Source organism: Silene latifolia, chromosome 3 (genome assembly GCF_048544455.1).
Source record: "Silene latifolia isolate original U9 population chromosome 3, ASM4854445v1, whole genome shotgun sequence".
In the NCBI taxonomy this organism is placed as follows: Eukaryota; Viridiplantae; Streptophyta; class Magnoliopsida; order Caryophyllales; family Caryophyllaceae; genus Silene; species Silene latifolia.
Window position 1 is genome coordinate 35,835,352 of NC_133528.1, and position 25,676 is coordinate 35,861,027.

Below are 25,676 nucleotides of genomic sequence, written 5' to 3' on the forward strand. Positions count from 1 at the left end.
ATCTGAATTATGATAGAATCAACACTTTCTAGACATTACTTAACCACGACCCACGACCCACAAGATATAAATATATATATATATATATATATATATATATATATATATATATATATATACAGAGATTGAATCATGTGAGGCACTCTTCTTAGGGTGAGGCGGCTGGACACCTTCTAAACCGTCGGATCTAACTCACCAGATGATGCCACGTGTCCGTATATAATTCTAACCAACACATTTTTCCCTGACCCTCAATCATTTACTTCGTTCATTTACTACGTCCTCTATCTCTCTCCTCAACTCGTCTTCATCATCTTCATCTCGTCACTCGCCATATTAAGGCTTTGCTACCGACCGCCATTACTACCGAGCTCCCGACCGCCATTACTGCCGAGCTTCCGACCTCCATTACTACCGAGCTTCCCACCGCCATTATCCTCCTCAACTTAGGTACTTTCGATTCAATAGGTTTCCTTTCAATTCATCCGTAATTTTCATTTCGTCTTCTCTGATTCATCTCATTTTCGCCATTATCACAGTCCTTTCAATACTAATTACTTTGTTTTCATGTAGGTTGTAATCGTCATTAATCATAATCAAGCACAATCGATTTAGGTACTTTTGATTCAATAGTATTCGTTTCAATTCATCCGTAATTTTCATTTCGTCTTCTCTGATTCATGTCCTTTTCGCCATTATCACAGTCCTTTCAATACTAATCACTTTGTTTTCATGCAGGTTGTAATCGTCATTGATCATAATCAAGCACAGTCGATTTAGGTACTTTTGATTCAATAGTATTCATTTCAATTCATCCGTTATTTTCATCCCGTGTTCTCCGATTCATCTCGTTTTCGCTATTATCACTGTACTTTCCTTCCGTATTTTTCATTCTAATGATATCTTTTCCAAATGAAATCATGTACAACCAAGTAACAACATTTATTTGACACTAGTACTAGATAGTAGATACTCTAGTCTCGCGTGAAGTGAGTTTTCGTTACGAACTCTGTCGATGCTCATGTTCTTTTTCAAGAAAATTTAACTTGGTTATGCTTCAAGTAATCAAGATTTGCTTTCTTAATGTCAATGACATGAACAGATATATGAAGCTTAAATCACCAATCAATCGCCTTATTTCATTCGTTACATTCAAGCTCAACTAGTTTCATTACTTATTAAATTATGAATCCTAGAGCTTAATTTGTGAATCCTAGAGCTTAATTTGTGAATCCTACACCTTAATGTTTTAAATTCTTAATTCGTGAATCCTATCGTTTATTTTGTGAAACTTGGACCTGTTTTAGTGAAACTTTGAGTTTAATTGGTGAAATTAGAAGGTAATGTTTGATTATTCTCTAGTTTCGTCGATTTTTCACCGTTTCTAGGGTTTTGAGATAAAAATGATTGATTCATTCTAACCTAACATTGTGAATTTTCGGTGTATCTAACAATTAACCAATTATTAGCTGTAATTTAGCTGTTAGAGGCTGATTATGATTGATTTCTAGGTAATTATTTGGTTTAATTAGGTTTTGCGCTAGTGATTAGCAATTATTTGAATTTGATTTGGAAGCTTGGGAAATGAACGATGATGCAAATGTTTCTCTAGGAATATGATTTTTGGTACGAGACATTTTGCGACGAGGTCTTTACGGATTTGTGTTTGGTATTAGGGAAAATTGAGGATTTTTGGCAGTTTAGGTGGAAATCTAACTCTAGGGTTTAATAAAGAATGTTTAATACATTGAAGAGCTTGATTCAGTCCCGTTAGTCGTCAAGTTGTTTGCCTTGTTTGGAGAGATACTGTATTTTTGAGAGTGTTTCTGAGCTATTCTTAACTTGTACTGTATCCATCTATTTAAGTGAGGTTTGTGATGAAGGCGACTAACGAGGAATAAGCTAGCTTGTTAGTCTTCTTTCAAAAGCAAGCGTAAGGGGTCTTGTTGTGTTCCTTGATATTTGTTGCTTGTACGAACAAGGATCGCAAAATTGTTGAGATGGAACTTTAATATATTAAGCGGTTATACAAAGAGCATTTTGCTAGCAGCTATTCTAAGTTGATATTGTTGCCCTTTGTTTGGATGGGGAGTTTGAAGGGAAAGGGACGGGAATAATTTCCTTTGTTTTGTTAGCAAATTTGAGTTGGAAGGGAATGTAAATGGATCTTCCTGTTTCCCTCCTATGCAACAAATTAAATTCCTTCCAATATAGGAAATAAAGGTTTGGAAGGTAAATGAGATTGTTCCATTTCCCTCTCTTTTCCTCTATTTTACATCCAAACAAAGAGTTAGAAAACAAGTTTTGTACAAGTTCGTCTTATAGTAGCACATGGAGAGACTTTCAGGATTTGGGACGAGTTCACTTTAAAAGCCACCCCTTAACATTAAATCCTTGTCTTAGAAGGACGGTCTTACTATGTTTTTGCCTTACAGCAATTAATTTGATTATTGACTCTCTGTTCGCAGAGGAGACCTTGTTGTGAGACGACAGTCATTGCTTCCACGGGTTCTTTCAGTATCAGAAGGGGCAGCAGTGGCAAAAAAACCATTCAAACCACCATTTGCTAAAGACTTCAGCACTAGCTCTGTGGAGCAACTCCAAGCATGGCTTTTGGCTCGGAAGAGGTTTGTCCCATGGGGCTCAGCAAGTCCGTTTGTGGTTAAGGTTCCAGAAATGAATACTTTGGAGCTCTCTACAGTGGACGAGAAAGATCAGCCCAAGGAAAATGTACCATTACCAACTGGTATTGAGCCGTTGATTTTATGGCAATCTGATGAGTTGTTGCAAGGCTCTGCATCTTCTTGCCTGGCGCTGATAATGGTTGATGACTTGCTTGTTCGTTTCCTTCGACCACATCAAAGGTATACATTCAAACCTATAACATTTTATGGTAGCCATGAGCTATCTTAGTCAGCATATACTAAATGATAGTTTATTACGAGTTAGCATTGTTTATCACGTTCCATCACGTGAATATTTTTAGAAGTTTGCTAACACAATTGCAGTTTGAATAGGTGAGAGAGAATACGAGAGAGATTTTTCATTTTTTATTACTATTTTTTTTTTAATGTTTTGTAAGGAGCAGCATGTTGAACCTTTGTTATTCATTTGGACAGAGAGGGTGTGCAGTTCATGTTTGAATGCGTTTCTGGATTGCAAAGTGCAGCTGGTATTCATGGATGCATTTTGGCAGATGATATGGGGTACGCATCTTACTTTTACCAAGGTAATGAACTTCTTATGTCAGTCCTATTAAATTCGTTTTCGCTGTTGAATGAACCCTTTTGCAGTTTGGGAAAGACACTTCAGTCAATCACTTTGCTTTACACTCTTCTTCGCCAAGGATTTGATGGAAAACCAATGGTTAATAAAGCAATTATCGTCACTCCTACAAGTCTTGTGAGTAATTGGGAGGCAGAAATAAAAAAGTGGGTTGGGGACCGGGTTCAGTTAATTGCCTTATGTGAAAGTAGTCGAGATGAAGTTGTATCCGGAATTGACAGATTCATAAATCCACATAGCAAAATACAGGTAAAACTTAATGCGGATGTTTGCATTATGTGATTGACATATGTTCTGAATACTTCCGATAACTATATATTGTTTCAGGTACTTATAGTTTCATATGAAACGTTTAGAATCCATGCTCCAAAATTCAGCCAAAGTGGATCTTGTGATCTTGTCATATGTGATGAAGCCCACAGGCTTAAGAATGACCAGACAATAACGAACAAGGTAAGTGGACATATGAATGGCAATCAGTGCTAGCCTTTTTAATGACTATAAAATACTTATTCTGATTCGTATTTGAATGTCTTGTCACACTAGGCATTAGCGTCACTGGAATGTAAGCGCCGCATCTTGCTGTCAGGTACACCCATGCAGGTAAGGTGGACATCATGTTAGATAATTTGATACAATTCAATTCAACTAGGTTTGTTGGTATAAAGCACACAAAGTTAAGGTGGACATCAAGTTAGTTTCTAGCAAGTGCTTACTGTGCAGAAATTAATTAATAATGTCAAACCCATATTAATTATGCTCTATTGGAAGGATTGGTTCCAAGATTAAGTCTGCTTAATCGTATTACTTTGACATTCTTGTTGTTAAGTTAGCTATTGAAATGGCAAGAGGGGATGTAGCAGTGAATGTTTTATAGGTTAGAGAATGAAATTTGAAATAGAAGTTGAAAGTTGAAACAACCATTGAGAAAGAGTAGTACCATGGATAAATGCGTTTGGATCAATCATGTAGAGAAATCGATTTTGGGTGATTAAATTTTGTAGGATAGGATTTTGTAATGTTTGCTCAGTTTTACAACTTATTTCATTATTTTAGGAGTAACGGGCAAGAGAAGGACCTAAACTATCATCGTTTTACGGTCTATGCCAATCAAATCTGTTTTGTTCAGCTATCTCGAGTGCGTCATTTACAAGCAAGTTGGGGCAGTCGGGTGTTTTTGCTGTCTTTTTGGTAGGTACATTCAAAGTATGTCCGATCATTTTTAAAATTCCTTTCTTTCTTCGCTGATTTTCGTCTTCAGTTTATCTTCTGGGTGCTTGATTTCTGAAAACCTAAATTTTTGTCTAATGTTTTAACGCTTTCGTTGATTAGTGTTTACTTCGGGTTTATTCCGCAATCAATTTGCTGTTGGTTTCATCTATTACAGGTTTGGGGAAGATGTTTCTAGCCAAATTATTTACTAAATTCAATCATGTTGTTGGTTGGAGTCATGACAAGTTCATATCTTGGGTGCGTTAGATATATATTTCCAGAGTAACTTTCAATTCAGTATGGTGGCTTGAGTGTTGACTATTGTGACTATAGAATCAATTTATATGCTCTGAGGTAAGTTCAGAATTTATAGACTTCTGCTAAAACAACAATTGATTGTATATTAATTTACGATTACTATCTTGAAAAGTGGTCTTAGTTGATTTGAATGTGAGATTAATCTTTGTTATGTACTCGTATATCTTAAGGCTATCTAAAGGCTATTTGTAACACCCCTAATTTCCATAATATAATTCTATAATTTATTTTCCCATATTTTATATTTTTTATTTTCGGGAAAATATCCGTTTGTTGTCTTTTGGGCTCATTGGGCTCGAAAAACGATGAAGACCCGTTTCCTCCTTGGGTCTCACGTGAATCTTGGTATAGATGGGTAAGTTTTGGGCCTAAACCTAGAATAAACCCATGAGCTTCTCTATAAATATAAGGGAAACCAAACCCTTGCTCTTCTTTTCTGATAATTCTCACAAAAACCCTAAACCTAGTTTCTCTCCTCCTCTCTTCCTCCTCGTGCCGCGCGCCACACCCTCACCTAGGGTTTCGTGCCGTCTTCCTTCCTCCTTCGTTCTTCATCGTTCTTCGTGCTTAGATCGATCCTACTTCTTGGATTTATCTATCTTCTTCGCGTGGAAGTTGCTCCTGGAGAAGACGTTTATATCGTTGAAGACGATCTCTAGGGTTTTATTTGCTTAATAAGGTAACTAGGTGTTTTCTTTTAATTGTGTTTATGCCAATTGATGTAATTTACATGATTTAATAATTGATTTGTGTAATTGGTATGTGTTTGATTATTTGTTATCATGATTAAATATGTTTCGCATGTTTGTATATGTTTTTACGCACTAATTATATGTCGTATATTGTTTACATGTTTATTATGGGTGTCATGAGCGCAATTAGGGTTTACTTAATCCAACCCTAGTGGCGGCATGATGACATACCAAGGGTTCTTTCCAAAGTATAGCTAAAGCTAGTATAACATTGATGATGATTCAAGTGTTATAGCTGAAGTTAGTACAACTTTGGGTAGTTACTCTAGTTATGGCTGTAGTAACTATAACGTTGAAGTACGAGTTAAGGTTATAACTAGAACTAACGTATCCTGAGATTTATGGCTCAAGGTTATGGTTGGAACTAGTATGACTTTGAGTTTCGTGTCAAGGTTATAGTTGAGGTAAGTATAACTTCAAGTTACTTATGTTGAAGTTATAGTCGAGGTTACTATAACCTCGCATCCAGAGTTCATGTTATGGTTAGGGTTACTATAACATTGAGTGGTTAATGTTAAAGTTATAGTTGAAGTTACTATAACATTGGTTATTTATGCTTGCTTCACATGTTGTGTTGTGTTCAGTTATTACATGACAATGTGTGCATATGTCCTTGGTTACTCTTATTCATATGTTGGTAGGGATGATCAGTTAAACTGTTCTATTGTGTTGAGTCGTGATGTTATTCACGCATGGGTTGTCTGATCAGTTAAAACGTGCATTTTCATGAGTTGGACGGTCGATTAAACTGTTCTTCCGAGTTGAGTCATGGTGTGGTCCATGCATGTCGTGTGCAGTCAGTTAAACTGTGCATTTGTTTGTTGGCTAAGTCGAATAGATGACGGTAGTATCAGTTAAATACTATCGGAATGAATCAAGAGCTGCTCTTCGGAGGTTTATTGGTCTATGTTCGGGGTGGCCAGATTCGTCGATTAAACGTTCGGGTCCCGAGTGTCGTTCGTGTACGATTAATGCATCGAGAGGTCTGGCCAGGTCTTAGGCATATAGGCAGTGGTGATACGCTATACATAGTACCGTGGAGTATCAGTTAAATACTTCACAACCGATGGTTCGTCAGTTAAACGTTCCATCTGCTAGTTCATCAGTTAAATGTTCTAGTGGCGTTCGCTCTATTCGCTATGCTTTGTTGCTAGCTTTGTGCCTTATGTGCTGTAGATCGTGTCTACTTGGGTTTTGTAGGTGTCCATGGTCTAGTGGTTGCATATGGTCTAAGTTCATATAGTCTCATTTGTCTAGTGTTATGGGTACCATGAGTAGTAAGTCAAAGTTTGATTTTCATGAGTATAGATGATCTCACATGTTTACCGTTTATGCATTTCAATTGTTATTAATTGTTGGTTATATTCAATTGTTGTAAACATGACTGGGAGAGCATCTAGTTACTCCCGACTGATTGTCGACCCCCTTTTCAGGTTGTTCAGTTTGATCTTTGTTTGGTTGATGCTTGCTTGGGAATGTGCGAAGCGAGCTTAATAATAAATTAGGAGTTGCTTTATGTTTTAAGAACCTTTGAATAATGTATTAGTTTGTTTGGAGTTAGTAGCGAACCGGATTTGGGCTTGGTGTTTCCGCCACCTTGACCCCTTTTATCAGTATCGTACTCTGATATTCATTTTATATAAGTTTTTCCTTTGTTTTATAATCCGGGTTGTTACAGTTGGTATCAGAGCGAACACGCTCCCAACTCTCGCTTAGTTGATGACTAAAATAAATGACCTAGTTAATGAGTGAGAGTAAATGGGGTAGAAACCAATAGGATTGGTTGGTTTTTCTTATGTTTGTAAAGTGTATGAGTAGTTGTTTGGAGTGGTACTTAGGTTCTACCACTTATAACGAGATTTCGTTCTTGCAGATGGTACGCAACGGAAATGGTGAGTCTGATGCCGATCGCATCAGGAGACTTGAGGCCGCTTTGGCATCTATGGCCGAAGGTTTCACCAATCACCTCAACAATAACAACAACAACAACAACAACCACCATCCGCAGCAGACTGTGTTTGATCGCTTTGCTCGTCACCGTCCTCCGACGTATGATGGTGCGAATGATCCTACTGCTTTGGAGGCTTGGATTCGAGAGATCGAGAAGCTGTTCCTTGCTACTGGATGTCCTGAGGATCAGAAGGTGGATATCGCCACCTATTATCTGAAGGACGAGGCCGACGACTGGTGGGCTCTCGCTAGAGCTGGTCTGGAAGTTCAACCAGGATATGGTTGGGCTGTTTTCTCTGAAGCGCTGAAGAAAAGGTTTTATCCTGAGGAGATGCGTTGGCAGAAGGAGCAGGAGTTCCTTCGTCTACAACAAGGTTCCATGACCGTTGAGGAGTACACCAACAAGTTCGTGAAGCTGTCACGTTTCGTTACTTCTGTAGCTATGGATGAGGTTTCGAGGACTCGTCGCTATGAGAAGAATCTAGCTCCTAAGGTCCGGACTGCTATGTCTGGCATTCCTTCAACTTCTTTCCAGCAGGCTTATGACCGTGCTCTTAGCATCTATGATTCTGTCCTTGCTACCGAGGCTGAGGAGAGTGCGAAGAATAAGTTCATGAAGAGGCCTTATGTTGCTCCCAGTTCTTCCCAGAAGAAGCAAAAGTATGAGGCTCGTCCGTATACCCCGCGAGATCAAGGTCAAGCTAAGAAGGATATGGTTTGCTTCAAGTGTGGAGAGGCTTACCACCCTGGTAAGTACCGCACCATCGGGGCGATCCGATCACTTGCTTCACTTGCAAGATGCCGGGACACAAGTCTCGTTGATTGCCCCGAAGCCCAAGGTTGATGCTCCTAAGGCCGATCTTTGCGAAGACGGACGAGTGTTCGTTATGAGTCGTGCTGAGGCAGATGCTAACCCAGATGTGGTTACGGGTACCTTTCTCGTCCATTCTTTATCTGCTTTTGTTCTTTTTGATACGGGTGCATCGATGTCTTTCATATCCGAATCCTTTTCCGTCCGTGTTGGACTCTCTTCTTCTTCATCCGTTCATACCTCTATATCCCTTCCTACGGGTGAGATAGTTTCTTGCTCCGTTCTTTTCAAGGACGTACCTGTCAGTATCGCAGGGGCGATCCTTCCTGCCGATCTCGTACAATTCAAACTCGGAGAGTTTGATGTGATTTTGGGTATGGATTGGTTATCTCGCTATGACGCTAGGTTCCTTTGTCGTGATCAGAAGATCGTGCTTAAGAGTCCTACAGGCTCGAGAGTTTCTTATCAAGGTGTGAGGGTTACACCTACGGTCAAGTGGGTCTCTGCTATGAAGATGGTTAACATGGGTAGAAAAGGTCATCAGATCTATCTGTGTAGTGTTCATGGTGTTTCAGTTGAGCCAAAGTTAGAGGATATCCCCGTGGTTAAGGAGTTCCCTGATGTCTTTCCTGAGGATCTACCTGGTATTCCTCCTGAGCGAGATGTAGAGTTCTCGATTGAGTTGCTACACCGGAACTGGTCCCATTTCGAAAGCTCCTTATCGTATGGCACCAGTGAGTTCTGAGGAACTCAAGAAGCAACTTGAGGAGATGATCGATAAGGGTTTTATCAGACCGAGTGCCTCGCCGTGGGGTGCTCCTGTTTTGTTCGTCAAGAAGAAAGATGGTAGTATGCGGTTGTGCATTGACTACCGTGAGCTGAACAAGGTTACTATCAAGAATAAGTATCCTTTGCCGAGGATCGAGGATTTGTTTGATCAGCTCCGTGGTGCTAGTGTGTTCTCGAAGATCGATCCGAGGTCCGGTTACCATCGATTCGAGTTAGGAATGAGGATATTCCTAAGGCGCTTTTGTTCGAGGTATGGCCACTATGAGTTCGTGGTGATGCCGTTTGGTTTGACGAACGCACCTGCCGTTTTCATGGATCAGATGAACCGCACTTTCAGCGAGCATTTGGATAAGTGTGTCGTGGTGTTCATAGACGACATACTGATTTACTCGAGAGATGAGGCTGAACACGAGCGTCATCTTCGTGTTATCTTGGAGATTAACGTCGCGAAGCGTAGTGGTATGCTAAGTTCTCAAAGTGTGAGTTTTGGTTAAAGGAAGTTACCTTCTTGGGTCATGTGATATCTGGCGATGGAGTTATGGTTGATCCGTCGAAGATTCGAGCTGTGGTTGATTGGGCAAGTCCAAAGAATGTAAATGAGGTTCGGAGTTTCCTTGGTCTAGCTGGGTATTATCGTCGGTTTGTACATGATTTCTCTAAGATCGCGAGACCGATGACTCAGTTAATGAAGAAGGAATCCAAGTTCTTTTGGACTGAGGCTTGTGAAGCTGCCTTCCAGGAGTTGAAGAAAAGGTTGACTACCGCTCCTGTGTTGACTCTACCAGAAGATGGCGTTGAGTTCGATGTGTTCTGCGATGCGTCAAAGTTTGGGTTGGGTTGTGTCTTGATGCAGAAGGGTAAAGTTGTGGCATATGCTTCCCGACAGTTGAAAGTTCACGAGACGAACTATCCGACTCACGATCTTGAGTTAGCAGCAGTGGTGTTTGCACTTAAGCTGTGGCGACACTACTTGTATGGGGTCTCTTGCAACTTTTATACGGATCATAAGAGCCTGAAGTATATCTTCACTCAGAAAGATCTTAACATGAGGCGTAGACGCTGGTTGGAGTTGTTTAACGACTACAAGATGGAAGGCTGATATCATGAGGGTAAGGCAAACGTGGTTGCCGACGCCTTGAGTCGCAAGGTGTGCCATAGTCTGAGATCTGTGTTGGTGTTACCTGATGACTTGAGTCGAGAGTTCCAGAAGATGAGCCTTGAGGTAGTTCTTCCTGGTACTTTAGATTTGAGTGCGATGATTGCTGAACCCGAGATCCTTCATGAGATCCGAGTTAAGCAAAGAGAGGATGAATACTTAGAAGGAGTTCGAGTCGCTATAAGCGAAGGACGTGCCAAAGACTTCGACGTTGGACCTGATGATGGTCTACGATTCCATGGTCGTTGGTGTGTGCCTAGCTGTGAGGTCTTAAAATGTAAGATTCTCAAAGAGGCTCATAGTACTCCCTATTCGGTTCATCCTGGTGGTGATAAGATGTATAAGGATCTGAAGCTAAAGTTTTGGTGGCCGGGTATGAAGAAAGAGATCGCCGAGTTTGTAAGTCGTTGCTTGGTTTGTCAGAAGGTTAAGTTCGAACATCAGAGACCTGGTGGTCTACTGCAACCTTTGGAGATTCCCACCTGGAAATGGGATTCGATTTCGATGGACTTCGTTATGGGTTTGCCGAGGTCGCCGAGAGGAATGAATGCGATTTGGGTCGTGGTTGATCGTTTGACTAAGGTAGCGCATTTCATCCCAATGAAGGAGACTTGGAGTCTCGAGGAACTAGCGAATGCTTATCAACGAGAGATCATTCGTCTTCATGGGGTTCCTAAGGATATCATCTCCGACCGTGATCCAAGGTTTTGTTCTCAGTTTTGGAAGAAGCTTCAGTTGGCTTTGGGTAGTGAGCTTAAGATGAGTACGGCTTTTCATGCTGCAACTGATGGTCAGACTGAGCGTACGATTCAGACGCTTGAGGATATGTTGCGGGCTTGTGCTTTGGAGTTTCATGTTAGTTGGGAGAAGAGTTTACCGCTTGTGGAGTTCTCCTACAACAACAGTTATCAAGCTAGTATTCAGATGGCTCCGTTTGAGGCACTTTATGGAAGGAAGTGTCGTAGTCCTTTGTGTTGGGACGATTCTAGTGAGGCTGTCGTTCTTGGTCCAGAGTTGGTTCAGGAATCGATTGAGCAAGTGAGGTTGATCCGCGAGAAGCTTAAGGCAGCCCAGGATCGACAAAAGACGTATGCAGACTTGCGGCGTAGGCCGGTTGAGTTTGAGGTTGGCGATAAGGTTTTTCTTAAGGTTTCGCCGATGAAAGGTGTTAAGAGATTTGGACTTAAGGGCAAGCTTAGTCCTAAGTACATTGGACCATATGAGGTGCTCGAGAGAGTTGGCGAGGTAGCCTATAGGTTGGCTTTACCTCCGAATCTGTCGAAGGTTCACGATGTGTTTCATGTGTCGCAGTTGCGTCGTTATCGCAGTGATCCTTCTCATATTCTTCAGGCCGATGTTATCGAGGTTGAGCCTAACCTGACTTATGAGGAACGTCCTGTTCGCATTTTGGAACGTCAGGAGAAGAGGTTAAGGAATAAGGTTGTACCTTTGGTTCGGGTTCTGTGGAGGAGTCAGAAGTTTGAGCAAGAGACTTGGGAAACCGAAGCGTCTATGCGAGAGAAGCATCCACATCTTTTCGAGTGAGGTAGTTCTCTTATCAAGTTTCGAGGACGAAACTTCTTTTTAGGTGGTTGGATTGTAACACCCCTAATTTCCATAATATAATTCTATAATTTATTTTCCCATATTTTATATTTTTTATTTTCGGGAAAATATCCGTTTGTTGTCTTTTGGGCTCATTGGGCTCGAAAAACGATGAAGACCCGTTTCCTCCTTGGGTCTCACGTGAATCTTGGTATAGATGGGTAAGTTTTGGGCCTAAACCTAGAATAAACCCATGAGCTTCTCTATAAATATAAGGGAAACCAAACCCTTGCTCTTCTTTTCTGATAATTCTCACAAAAACCCTAAACCTAGTTTCTCTCCTCCTCTCTTCCTCCTCGTGCCGCGCGCCACACCCTCACCTAGGGTTTCGTGCCGTCTTCCTTCCTCCTTCGTTCTTCATCGTTCTTCGTGCTTAGATCGATCCTACTTCTTGGATTTATCTATCTTCTTCGCGTGGAAGTTGCTCCTGGAGAAGACGTTTATATCGTTGAAGACGATCTCTAGGGTTTTATTTGCTTAATAAGGTAACTAGGTGTTTTCCTTTAATTGTGTTTATGCCAATTGATGTAATTTACATGATTTAATAATTGATTTGTGTAATTGGTATGTGTTTGATTATTTGTTATCATGATTAAATATGTTTCGCATGTTTGTATATGTTTTTACGCACTAATTATATGTCGTATATTGTTTACATGTTTATTATGGGTGTCATGAGCGCAATTAGGGTTTACGAATCCAACCCTAGTGGCGGCATGACAGACAGCCAAGGGTTCTTTCCAAAGTATAGCTAAAGCTAGTATAACATTGATGATGATTCAAGTGTTATAGCTGAAGTTAGTACAACTTTGGGTAGTTACTCTAGTTATGGCTGTAGTAACTATAACGTTGAAGTACGAGTTAAGGTTATAACTAGAACTAACGTATCCTGAGATTTATGGCTCAAGGTTATGGTTGGAACTAGTATGACTTTGAGTTTCGTGTCAAGGTTATAGTTGAGGTAACTATAACTTCAAGTTACTTATGTTGAAGTTATAGTCGAGGTTACTATAACCTCGCATCCAGAGTTCATGTTATGGTTAGGGTTACTATAACATTGAGTGGTTAATGTTAAAGTTATAGTTGAAGTTACTATAACATTGGTTATTTATGCTTGCTTCACATGTTGTGTTGTGTTCAGTTATTACATGACAATGTGTGCATATGTCCTTGGTTACTCTTATTCATATGTTGGTAGGACAGTCAGTTAAACTGTTCTATTGTGTTGAGTCGTGATGTTATTCACGCATGGGTTGTACAGTCAGTTAAACTGTGCATTTTCATGAGTTGGACGGTCAGTTAAACTGTTCTTCTGAGTTGAGTCATGGTGTGGTCCATGCATGTCGTGTGCAGTCAGTTAAACTGTGCATTTGTTTGTTGGCTAAGTCGAATAGATGACGGTAGTATCAGTTAAATACTATCGGAATGAATCAAGAGCTGCTCTTCGGAGGTTTATTGGTCTATGTTCGGGGGTGGCCAGATTCGTCAGTTAAACGTTCTGGGTCCCGAGTGTCGTTCGGTGTCTGATTAATGCATCGAGAGGTCTGGCCAGGTCTTAGGCATATAGGCAGTGGTGATACGCTATACATAGTACCGTGGAGTATCAGTTAAATACTTCACAACCGATGGTTCGACAGTTAAACGTTCCATCTGCTAGTTCATCAGTTAAATGTTCTAGCGGCGTTCGCTCTATTCGCTATGCTTTGTTGCTAGCTTTGTGCCTTATGTGCTGTAGATCGTGTCTACTTGGGTTTTGTAGGTGTCCATGGTCTAGTGGTTGCATATGGTCTAAGTTCATATAGTCTCATTTGTCTAGTGTTATGGGTACCATGAGTAGTAAGTCAAAGTTTGATTTTCATGAGTATAGATGATCTCACATGTTTACCGTTTATGCATTTCAATTGTTATTAATTGTTGGTTATATTCAATTGTTGTAAACATGACTGGGAGAGCATCTAGTTACTCCCGACTGATTGTCGACCCCCTTTTCAGGTTGTTCAGTTTGATGCTGTTTGGTTGATGCTTGCTTGGGGAATGTGCGAAGCGAGCTTAATAATAAATTAGGAGTTGCTTTATGTTTTAAGAACCTTTGAATAATGTATTAGTTTGTTTGGAGTTAGTAGCGAACCGGATTTGGGCTTGGTGTTTCCGCCACCTTGACCCCTTTTATCAGTATCGTACTCTGATATTCATTTTATATAAGTTTTTCCTTTGTTTTATAATCCGGGTTGTTACACTATTAGCTTAAGGTTCCCCTTATTTAATCTTTGTTATGTACTCGTATATCTTAACGGCTATTAGCTCAAATGGGAGAGCAATGTGCAAATCTTGCACAAAGGTATGAGTTCGAATCTCATATAGCCTAGTTAATTTAAGAATTTATTGTATTAAACTTAAATACAATAACATTGAGGATGAGTTAGCCAAATCCGTACTCAGCTGTGCAAAATTGAGGATGAGTAGAAGAAGCTCAAACTTAGATGTGCACAAACGGCGTGCATAAGGTATGAGATTCACAAATTAAGGTTTCAGATTCACCAAATAAGGGAAAAAGCAAAAAACGTGATTTTAACCACTTATGATGACCAAGTTTCACAAAACAAGCTCTAAAATTCACTGAACAATGTCTGAGATTCACAAAATAAAGTCTGAGATTCACCTAATAAAGAAAAGAGCAAAATAGGTGATTTTAACCACTTATGATGATCAAGTTTCACAAAACAAGCCTTAAGATTCACTGAATAAGGTATGAGATTCACAAAATAAGGTCTGAGATTCACCAAATAAGGAAAAGAGCAAAAAACGTGATTTTAACCACTTATGATGACCAAGTTTCACAAAACAAGCTCTAAGATTCACTGAACAAGGTCTGAGATTCACAAAACAAAGTCTGAGATTCACCTAATAAAGAAAAGAGCAAAATAGGTGATTTTAACCACTTATGATGATCAAGTTTCACAAAACAAGCCTTAAGATTCACTGAATAAGGTATGGGATTCACAAAATAAGGTCAAGAGCAAAAAAGGTGATTTTAACCACTTATGATGACCACCAAGTTTCACAAAACAAGCCTTAAGATTCACTGAATAAGGTATGAGATTCACAAAACAAGCTCTAAGATTCACAAAACAAGGTCTAGGATTCACAAAATAAGAACAAGAGCAAAATAGGTGATTTCAACCATTTATGACCACGTTTCACAATATTACCTTTTAGTTTCACAATATAAGCTCTAAGATTCACAAAACAAGGTCTAAGATTCACAAAATAAGAAAAGAGGAATATAGGTGATTTCAACAGCCACTTATGACCAAGTTTCACAATATTACCTTCTAGTTTCACAAAACAAGCTCTAAGATTCACAAAACAAGCTGTGAAATTCACAAAACAAGGCCTAAGATTCACAAAATAAGAGAAATAGCAAAATAGGTTATTTCAACAACTTATGACCAAGTTTAAGAATATTAGCTTTGCGTTTCACATAAAAAGTGAAATATAATTGTAAATTATGAAACTTTTGTGTGAATTGGTAAGTTACATCTTTTTTTGTTTTTTTTAGCTCATCAAATCTTTAATATATATTCCGTACATTTAATTTAAGAATATTAATGATGTCTTTTGATTTTCTTTATTTGTATGTCACACAATATGTAATGACATTTTTGTAAGGACTTAGTAGTCATTCATTTTTTTTAATAATTATATTAAATAACCAATAATCTAATAGTAATTAATAATTAATAATTAAATAATCAATAAAAATGAATAGAAATTAATGGGGTATAAAATATCATGTGGAAATAAATTAAATGCTAATGTCATGTGGAATTAAATTAAATGCTTTAATCTAGTCTTTTAACTATATTGTATAGATAAGTGAATTAAATTAATGCTCACTGAATAAGGTATGAGATTCACAAAATAAGGTTTGAGATTCACCAAATAAGAAAAAGAGCAAAAAACGTGATTTTAACCACTTATGATGACCAAGTTTCACAAAACAAGCTCTAAAATTCACTGAACAAGCTCTGAGATTCACAAAACAAAGTCTGAGATTCACCTAATAAAGAAAAGAGCAAAATAGGTGATTTTAACCACTTATGATGATCAAGTTTCACAAAACAAGCCTTAAGATTCACTGAATAAGGTATGAGATTCACAAAATAAGGTTTGAGATTCACCAAATAAGGAAAAGAGCAAAAAACGTGATTTTAACCACTTATGATGACCAAGTTTCACAAAATAAGCTCTAAGATTCACTGAACAAGGTCTGAGATTCACAAAACAAAGTCTAAGATTCACCTAATAAAGAAAACAACAAAATAGGTGATTTTAATCACTTATGATGATCAAGTTTCACAAAACAAGCCTTAAGATTCACTGAATAAGGTATGAGATTCACAAAATAAGGTCTGAGATTCACCAAATAAGGAAAAGAGCAAAAAACGTGATTTTAACCACTTATGATGACCAAGTTTCACAAAACAAGCTCTAAGATTCACTGAACAAGGTCTGAGATTCACAACGCCCACACCATACAAACAACTATCATCCGAAACCACTATATCTCTATACTGCCTTTGTTTCGTTATCAAAAAAATTAATTGAAGAGAAAAAAAAAACAAAGAGCTTCTTGAAGGGAAAAGTAGCAGCAGAACTTTACAAACCAAGCGCAAAGGCTTAGCACACTCCACTCGGCACCTAGCGTATCTCAAGTATCACACTTTTATCAACTATTCACATAGTAAGTCATAGTAAAACGAGGTTTGACGTGCTGTTAGTCAATTTCCAAATGACAGTCAAGTAGCAACTGTTGTCACTCCAGAAGAGCCAGATGAGGTGCTGGTTTCACCTTCAGCTGTTATAGCCTTCACGGACACACACTCACCAGAAGAAACAGGACTCCAACTGTTGTCATCGTTAAAAACATCTGATGCTTGATCATCAGCCTGTAGAGAGAAATATCATTGACATATATTATGCACAGCTCAACAAGCTATACTCCACACGAGCAATTCTATACTCTTAAAGTTATGCAATTCCAAATAATGTCACTAGCTTATATATACATGCGTATATAATATTGATACCATGGAACAAACTGCAGTATCAGTGACGATTCTGGTGACAATAGCGATATGTCAGCAGAGAAATGTAACAACTCATGAACATTGCAGTCACATTTTCGAACACGTATGTAGTACGTATCATCAGCAGATACACCTTCTACAAAAGATAACTTGTTAATACAGAGTAGTTGTTTTGATAAATCAAACATGACAAATTTGATATTGTACCACTATATATATGTATGTTTGGAGAGATTCATGGTGAAAGTTGACCATCAAAGTCAGAGGCAATATAACTATAGAAGTGCGATAGAGAGTAGTAGCACATAAAGTTGCAAACATATTCAGCCACAATAAAGAGCAACCCATAAACCAAGTTCAAATACCTCCCCTACCCTTTATTATTGTTCCATCCTTATACCTTCATTCTTACAACAAACAAGGAACCCGTACGGAAATGAGAACTGGTGATGAGGCTTAGAGGATAGAATATTCATACTTACTTAAACTGGATAGTTGGTCTCACCAAAAGACCTGAGCGTTTCCAAGCCAAATCTTGCGTAAAACCAAGTGCAAGTGATTTATCAGGCCATTGTACCATAGGAGTAACTCGCGTTCCCCATTTATTCTGAAAACATATGAAAATGAAGCACAATCTCTCAAAAAAGAATTATCTTACAGGCACCAAACATTATCATTAAGCCCCACAGGCCTGTAACAGAGTTTGCAATCCTACCTTACAAGAAAAGCTGAACCTCATCTCCCCGGGATACTGACCCTGAACTTGAAGAAGGCCACCACAGATAGGAAGGAAGGCACTAGTATTTAAGCCTTCCCCTGCCAGATAAACTACACTGTCAAGATTCGCAACAGTTACCACATATGCAACAATTTCGGGGGGAAAATTGAATTCTAGTAAGATTGAGCAATAAATGTTTTTCTGAATTTTGATTTTTCGGTTTTCCTGCGCTGCATAATACGGAGTATTCATATTAGACATCAGACAAGTTGGTAACGAATTACATTTACAGTAGCAGTTATAAGATACTGGCAGAACAGCTAATTACTCTTGCGTATTGAGTATTGCCTATTATTATTCTTCATATTATTATTGCTACTTCCAACAAAATCCAATCACAAATGCACAAGTAACACATAAGCAACGAAGTAGCAAAAATTACAACAACAACAAACATTCTAAAGCTTTCTAAGCAAAAATCCAATCACAGATTCAGAAGAACACATAAAAAACAAAATAGAAAAAATTAGGGTTAGGAATTTAAGAAAACATACATCAATCAAACAAGAAAAAGACCTCGTCGCTGTCAATCAAACGTCGTCATCGGAGAGTCGTCGGATGGCGGTGGGCGTTGGTGATGAGAGAGTCGATGTATCAGTGTTACTGTGTTTTTTTTTTTGGAACGATTTTATTTTTTTTATTTTTTTGGAACGAGTGTTACTGTGTTAGTAAGAGTAAGGGGAGCGTCGGGTGGGGTTTGGGTTTTGTTTGATGTAATAAAGGGCGTGTAATCTAGGAATTTGGTGAGGCCGGCCGCCTCGCCATAATGAGGTGCCTCACCGGATCCGGCCTCTATATATATATATATATATATATATATATATATATATATATATATATATATATATATATATATATATATATATATATATATATATATATATATATATATATATATATATGTTCAAATGAGTCCTTCATATGTTTTGAGTCCATGAGTCCTTTCCAAAACCCTTGGATCATGCATGGTGGAAGGTTGAGATTGAAAGCAAAAAACACACTTAACACTAATTAATTCACTTCTCTCTCTAGTTTTAGTAATACATTCACTAATTCATTATCATACACAATTAACACCACCTTTTGTCTTATACTTCAAAGTTTATGAAAATTTTGTTAACATTTTTCCTGTTTCGGTTTTTTTCGTTTTTTTTTTCGAGACAAGTTTTTAATTGCAAAAAGTGTAATTTTAATAATGTTTACGAGAATTTTGCGTTTTACAAGTTTAACTTCAGTCTTCTTCGAGGAATTTTGACGAATAATTTTCACGAGTGTAATTTTAATAGTTATTGTAATTTTACAAGTGTAATTTTAATAGTTATTGTAATTTTTGCATTTTACGAGTGTTATTTTAACGACAAAAAGTGGTATTTTAGTCCAAGTAAGTGTAATTTCAGTCCAATGAGATTGTTATTTTAGTCCAGAAGAATGTAATTTTAGTCCAAGAAAGTGTAATGTTAGTCCAGAAAAATATAATTTCAGTCCACTGAAAATGTAATTTTAGTCCATTGAGAGTGTAACATTAGTCCAATGAGAATATGACCAAGTCCATTGAGAGTGTAACATTAGTCCAATAGAAGTAAGTGTAATTCTAGCAGAAAAAGTGTAATTTTAGCAGAAAAAAGAGTTATTCTAGCATAAAAAAAGTATAATTGTAACAGAAAAAAGTATAATTTTAACAGAAAAAAGTATAATTTTAATAGAGAAAAGTGTAATTTTAATAGAGAAAAGTGTAACTTAAATAATATTGAAAAAAGTAACTTTAATAGAAAAAAGTGTAATTTTAATAGAAAAAATGTGTGATTTTAATAGAAAAAAGTGTGATTTTAATAGAAAAAAGTGTGATTTTATTAGATAAAAGTGTAATTTTAATAGAGAAAAATGTGTAATTTAAACAGAAAAAGTGTAATTTAAGCAGAAAAAACTGAAATTTTAATAGAAAAAAGTGTAATTTTAATAGAGATAAGTGTAACTTTAATAGAGAATAGTGTGACTTTAATGGTGAAAAGTGTAATTTTAATAAAAATAAGTGTAATCTTAACTTTAGGAGAACATAAAAATAAAAAAATAAAGAGAAAATCTGAAAAAAATAGATCTAACTTTTTCATTTGTTTTTTTTAAAACAAACTCAAATTTCCAATATCAAAACAAACTCAACACAAATCAAACGGAAAATTAAAACAAGATATCAAAAACCGAAAATAATAGATATAAAAAACGAAAATATTACAAAAAAAAAATCTCAGATCTGGAAAAAGGAAAAAAACGAGATATCAAAAACGAAAATTAAAACTTGTTCTCAGAAATTAAAAGAAAATGAAAAGTAATGGGTAAACAAAACAAGATGTAAATTTGAGATTGGTTTTCGAAAAAACAAAATAACAACACTAACCCGTAAAAAGTTGGATCTACCGGACGAAAAAAAACTAAAAAAAAAAAAAGAAAAAAAAACTATGTAATAGATCTGACCTCCCTCCACTGACGACCACCAAGAACTTAAAAAAAAAGAGTAAATCGAAATTTAAAAGAAAAAAAACAGATCAAGCAACCACAAATAAACACCAAACAAAAGTCGAAAAAAAAATGAAACTACAACCACCAACAACTACTCCATAAACTCCAGATCTGGAGGAAAAAAAAAAAGAAAAACAAGTTATGCTGTCGCGGGGGAGAGGAGGAGAGAAACAACAGAGGAAAAGGAGAGCAGGGGCGGCGGTGGGTGACGGGAGTGACGGTGGTGGGCGGTAGATCTGGATGAAAAAAAGGTAGGTGGTCGTGGTTGTTGGCGTGGACGGGTAGATCTGGCGGTGTGAGGCACGGTGGTAGGGGGAGAGGTGGAAGGAGGAGGAAGGAGAGTGGCGGATGGTGGGTGGTGTTCTTGGAGGAAGGAGATAGATGGATGGTGGTGTGGTGCGGTCATGTGGTACGGTGGTGGTGTTGTGGCGGTAGTGTGAGGCAGTAGAAAGGAGGGAGTAGGCAGGCAAAGCGTGGTGGTGGTTTGGCGACAGTGGAGGGAGGCGGCAGTGGGGGGGAGGGTTGGTGACAGTTCTGGTGGGTGGTGTGGTGGTGGTGTCGGGTGGAGAGGAGAGGTGACCGTGTAGTGGGTGTGCGGGTGCGGCTGGTGGGTGGTGGGATGGTGGGCTGGTGGGTGACGGGTTGGGGTGGGTGGTGTTGAGTGGGAGAGGGTGAATTATTTGGGGTGATTTTTTTGGTTTTTTTGGATTGTGATTTTTGTTGGGTATTTGATTTAATTGAGATTTTAGAGAGATAAATGGATGAAATTGTGAGGGATGAGTGAGAAATTATTGTGAGAAAAAATGTTATATAGTGGATTACTATTTAATTAATGTTGATTAGTAAAGTAGAGAGGGAGAGTGTTTTATTATGCATTAATCTCATTTTTTTTGTTTTCAATCCTATTCCTCCATCATCCTCATCCAAAGGTCCTAAAGAAGACTCATGGACTCACAAAAGTAAAGTAGACTCACATGAACCCAATTCTATATATATATATATATATATATATATATATATATATATATATATATATATATATATATAATTATCAACTTGAGACAATACCGCTGCGCATTACGGTCCCTTATTGATTTGTTTCATCATTCCGACCTACCTATACCACATCCAATTGAGAACTACGTTCATAAGACGACCACACACACTTTCAAAATCAACGGTGAAGCTAAACCATGTTATGAAACACCAACAATAAAGATTAATGTAAAATTATCCAAAAAATATGATGATTCAAACAATTCTAAGCTCCAAATGTGCCTGTAACAGTGACACTCGATCGAGTTGGTCAGGCACACGATCGAGCTGGCCCTACTCGATCGAGTTCATCAGCTACTCGATCGAGTAGCCAGAGATCAGATTCCCCCCCCCCCCCCTCCCCCAATGAGACACCTGCAGCTACTCGATCGAGTTGCCACAGGTCGATAAGTCCCCGAAACTTCAAACAAAAGGCATATAACCATATAAATACGAGTCGGGATGCTAGCCTGACCCCTACATCCTGCATAAAAGTCTAACAGTATTTAAAATACGGCCTTATGGCCAACCATACAAACCGAACATCCAAGAAAGTACCAAATAAAAACGAGATAAAATCAATTACAAATCATGAAACATAAGAAAAAGAATGGAGTACCATCACTCTTGCTGCTGCTCGTCCATCACCGCATCATCACCAACGCCACCTCCAGAAGTGCCTACGCCCGCCGCGTCATGACCTGCCTCACCACCTACTCCAGCATCTGCTCTCATGTGCAAAGTGGTCAAACAACCATAGAGGTACGACTGAGGCTCTCCCCAAGTAGACTTATCCACACCATACGAGTGGAAGACCCCACTGTCGTCCCCAACGCCTCTCCACCAAACTGGTTGAGGTCCCGTGGTCCCAATGCCCTGTACGTAGTCCATCACATGTAGGTTCCGGAGTGTTAAGGTAGAAGACACTCTCTATGTCAGGTAGCTCTCACACATCTCCGGGCTATCGAATGAAGGGTAACCAGGGAACTGGTACTGGGGCGGCACTGGCTGCTCCGGTTATACTGGCTGAGTCTCATCCATCCTCTCTCGCACTCGACGTTGCCCCCTCCCCACTCTAGTTCGGTCCTCCTCAGCCCTCACATTCTCCCCCTTCCTCGGCTTAGGCATCACCTGTAGGATCTCGGGGTCAATGAGGTACGTCTACCTCCCAGGACGCTCCTCCTCCTCCTCATCCTCGTCAGAATCGGCAGACACCACTGCCGCGGGTAAAGGCTCTGTCACTGGGAGTTGCTCAGGAGCTGGTATACGCATCCAACTCATACCCCACACTCTCCATGCCAAACTCCCATCCGCCAAGGTTCTCAACCATTTCTGGTCGAGGAAGTAGTCACGGTCCAAGGTAGGCACTGTGGTGGTCAAAGGAGTATAGGCCGAGGAGGCCTCAAAGGATGTCAACCTCTCTGCTAAACGTGTGGCAATGGCACCACAACTTAGAAAATGGGTATCAGAAGAAGCCATCAGGGCTAGACTGGCACACACCATAGCAGGGGCACTAAAGCTCACTCTCTGAGACCGGTCGAGGTTAAGGTACGCCATCAGCAATATCAACTCATGTGAGTTCAACTTACTCACATCCTTTCTCTCATAGAGAAGACGTCAAAGTACAAAGGAAGATCTTCAAAGTGACATGTTGAACATCATTAATCAACATATTACTCGATGTAGGAGCAGATTTCCCGGTAAGACAAGGCATGAGACTACTGACCCCACACTCGATTGGTATATCCCGAAGAGCTCCCTTGGCGGGTTTAGAAAGGCCAAGGTGAGTAGCAAACATATCCATGGTGAGGTAAAAGCTTGTGTTCATGAGGCGGAACTCAACGGTTTATTCCACCGCATCATACTTGAAGGAGCTCAAAAACTCGAGAGTTAGAAAGACATAGGAGTGCTTACAGAGGTGATATAACCCAGTCATCCCCAAGGTCTCAAAGATGTGCCTGACATCAGTCTCAATCCCAAGTCAGTCAAAAGGGTTGTATCTATACAACGAGTTGGTCTCATCTTACGGCTCTACAAGGCTACAAAATTACCCATTTGGGTAATGTCCACAAAGACTACAGACGGGTATTCGGGTACAACCGGGACTACTGATCCGATCCCCACTCCTTCCTCGGGCTCAGAAGCCTTCCCCCTCTTGCTCTGTCGGGTTCCCACTGTTGGTCTCGGCATCTATTTCAACACATATACTTAAATATACAACCACACATATACTAGAAAATCATGTAAAACACTCTTGTAGGATCATGTAAAGGAACAACTAAGTACACACTTTCACCAACAATCCAAATTTATGAGCATAAGTTCTCAAATTTTATTAGCAGACGGTCTCACAGCTGTAAAAATTTTGACATGTTTAGTATGAAATAACATCACTACTATTACTTTTGGGATTCAAACCTTCAAAACAACTTCATATACAAACCAATTTCACAACAATATGAGACGAATTTCAATTTGGGGCACTTTTAAGACAGAGTTTTAAGGCAAACTTTTGAGTGAAAATCACAAAAATCAACCCTAAACATGATATGTATGATATATATTACTCAGTTTTGTCCCTTTTACACCCAAAAGACAACCAAAATTCAACTCAAATTTTCAAACCCTAGAAAATCCGTGTCATATAAGCCCCTAATTTGATTCGATTTTTGCATAGCTAACAACAATAATCATCAAAGGGAAACATCTAGATCATATTACAACAGTTAGAGGCAAGATTTAATCCATATAAATCGTTTTCCAACAATTTCCAACATCTTACATGTTTCTAATTAAGTAAAAGCATCAAAATAGGATAGGCATTCATACCTTAATTGATTAGCAAGTAAAAGGAACGAATTAAGCAAAGAAATCACCAAGTTCAAGCACAAAATCAACAAGAATCATAGTGTTTTGAGAGAGATTAGGGATTAGGGTTTGCGGGATAGAAGAAAGAATAGGAAGAAAGAATTAGAAAAGGGTATATTAACCCGTGTTTCAATGGCACTGTAGCAGTTTACTCGATCGAGTAAGTATGTTACTCGATCGAGTGGCCTCCACTCGATCGAGTTGGAGCTACTCGGTCGAGTTTTCGCAGTAAATTCCAACTTTCTCGACGTAATAGCTTCCTAACTAGATCGGATGAGGTCTACTCGGTCTAGTAGGCACTCGTACTCGGTCAAGTAACGCTAGATACATGGTCGGAAATATAAGATTAACTAGAGATTCCTGCAAAACAGCAACGCGTGTCGATTCCAAAAAAAATGAATTCGGATATCGGCACAGATTAACATACTTATTCACATCGTATTACTACTACACAAGTACAACGTATCAACCCAACAAATACATTACCTCATTCAACTCTTCATTTTTAATCTATAACCACTATTACGCAACCAAGTGACCAAACTTTCAATTTTCTCATGCTCACTTTTGACACCTTTCTTTCACTTATAGGCATACAATTGTGACCTCAACAAAATAGCTTCTAACCATATTACTTTAATCATACATCTAACACTTACCACACACTAGTTTGATTACTAAACTGAATTATACCATACGCAGAAGCATTCAATCATTCATCTATCACATTTACTCCCATACTATTTTGATGGCCATTACAACAACTTAGAACTTACTAATCATCACTATTGCCACCTCTTACAAGGCTCACAAGCTTTTATATCAATTACTAATATCAACTATTTGGAACAAGCATTACCAACACCACATCATGCACACTATCTCGTATTGTAAACACATTACCCCTTCCGTTACTACTCAACCATAGACTTTCACAGTTTTAATCACAACGATACCCGCTTAGGATCCATAAAGACTCCGCTACAAACACCTCTACATCACTATCATACACACTAGGCACATAATTTCCGACACAATATCCCCTTAACCAGTAACTGGCTTAAGCATAATGGGGCCATGATTTTGAAATGAGGGAGCCTACTCACCCAAAATCTAGCATCAGCTGGGGCTCCCAATATACATACACTAGGAGCCTTAATAAGACCTTCCCTAGCATATAAGGGCGTTACCGCCTTGGTTGCCCGAGGATAGCAATCATCAAAAGTCGATAAAAGAACAATTACATTTTATTACAAGGTTAAACAAAACAACTGATATAAAAGATACAACTCAACATCCTTATGTGAACTATCCCAATCGTAACTCATAAAAGACCCATCCATGCCAAGACTGCTCACCATAGGGGATCACGGTAGACACAACAGAAGCAAACAAGAAAAAACCACACAAGGTCAGTAACTGCGGACAAACATCAAGGACACCCAACTCACTACAAACACAACAAAATACACACACACACACACGCCACAACTACTCCAATCTATCACCGTCA

At 38.7% G+C, this 25,676-nt stretch overlaps 1 protein-coding gene and 1 long non-coding RNA gene across 2 annotated transcripts; both read left to right on the forward strand.

Moving 5' to 3' along the window:
- Positions 1-304: 304 nt before the first annotated feature.
- On the forward strand, positions 305-827 carry LOC141646040 (uncharacterized). Its single transcript, XR_012545301.1, has 3 exons — positions 305-450; positions 574-615; positions 739-827. It is a non-coding gene; the product is annotated as an uncharacterized LOC141646040 (long non-coding RNA).
- A 908-nt stretch (positions 828-1,735) lies between these two features.
- LOC141648941 (protein CHROMATIN REMODELING 25-like) lies at positions 1,736-4,162 on the forward strand. The gene is made up of 8 exons (XM_074457646.1): positions 1,736-1,769; positions 1,867-1,870; positions 2,469-2,864; positions 3,120-3,206; positions 3,294-3,534; positions 3,613-3,738; positions 3,832-3,888; positions 4,115-4,162. Exons 1-8 carry the CDS (start codon positions 1,736-1,738, stop codon positions 4,160-4,162), a joined length of 993 nt encoding a protein of 330 aa, XP_074313747.1.
- Positions 4,163-25,676: the final 21,514 nt, after the last annotated feature.

Coding starts and splice junctions, on each gene's coding strand:
- LOC141648941 (XM_074457646.1), top strand. CDS start 1,736: ATGTTTAATACATTGAAGAGCTTGATTCAGTCCC. Junction 2,865..3,119: donor TTCCTTCGACCACATCAAAG/GTATACATTCAA, acceptor TCATTTGGACAG/AGAGGGTGTGCAGTTCATGT. Junction 3,535..3,612: donor ATCCACATAGCAAAATACAG/GTAAAACTTAAT, acceptor ATATTGTTTCAG/GTACTTATAGTTTCATATGA.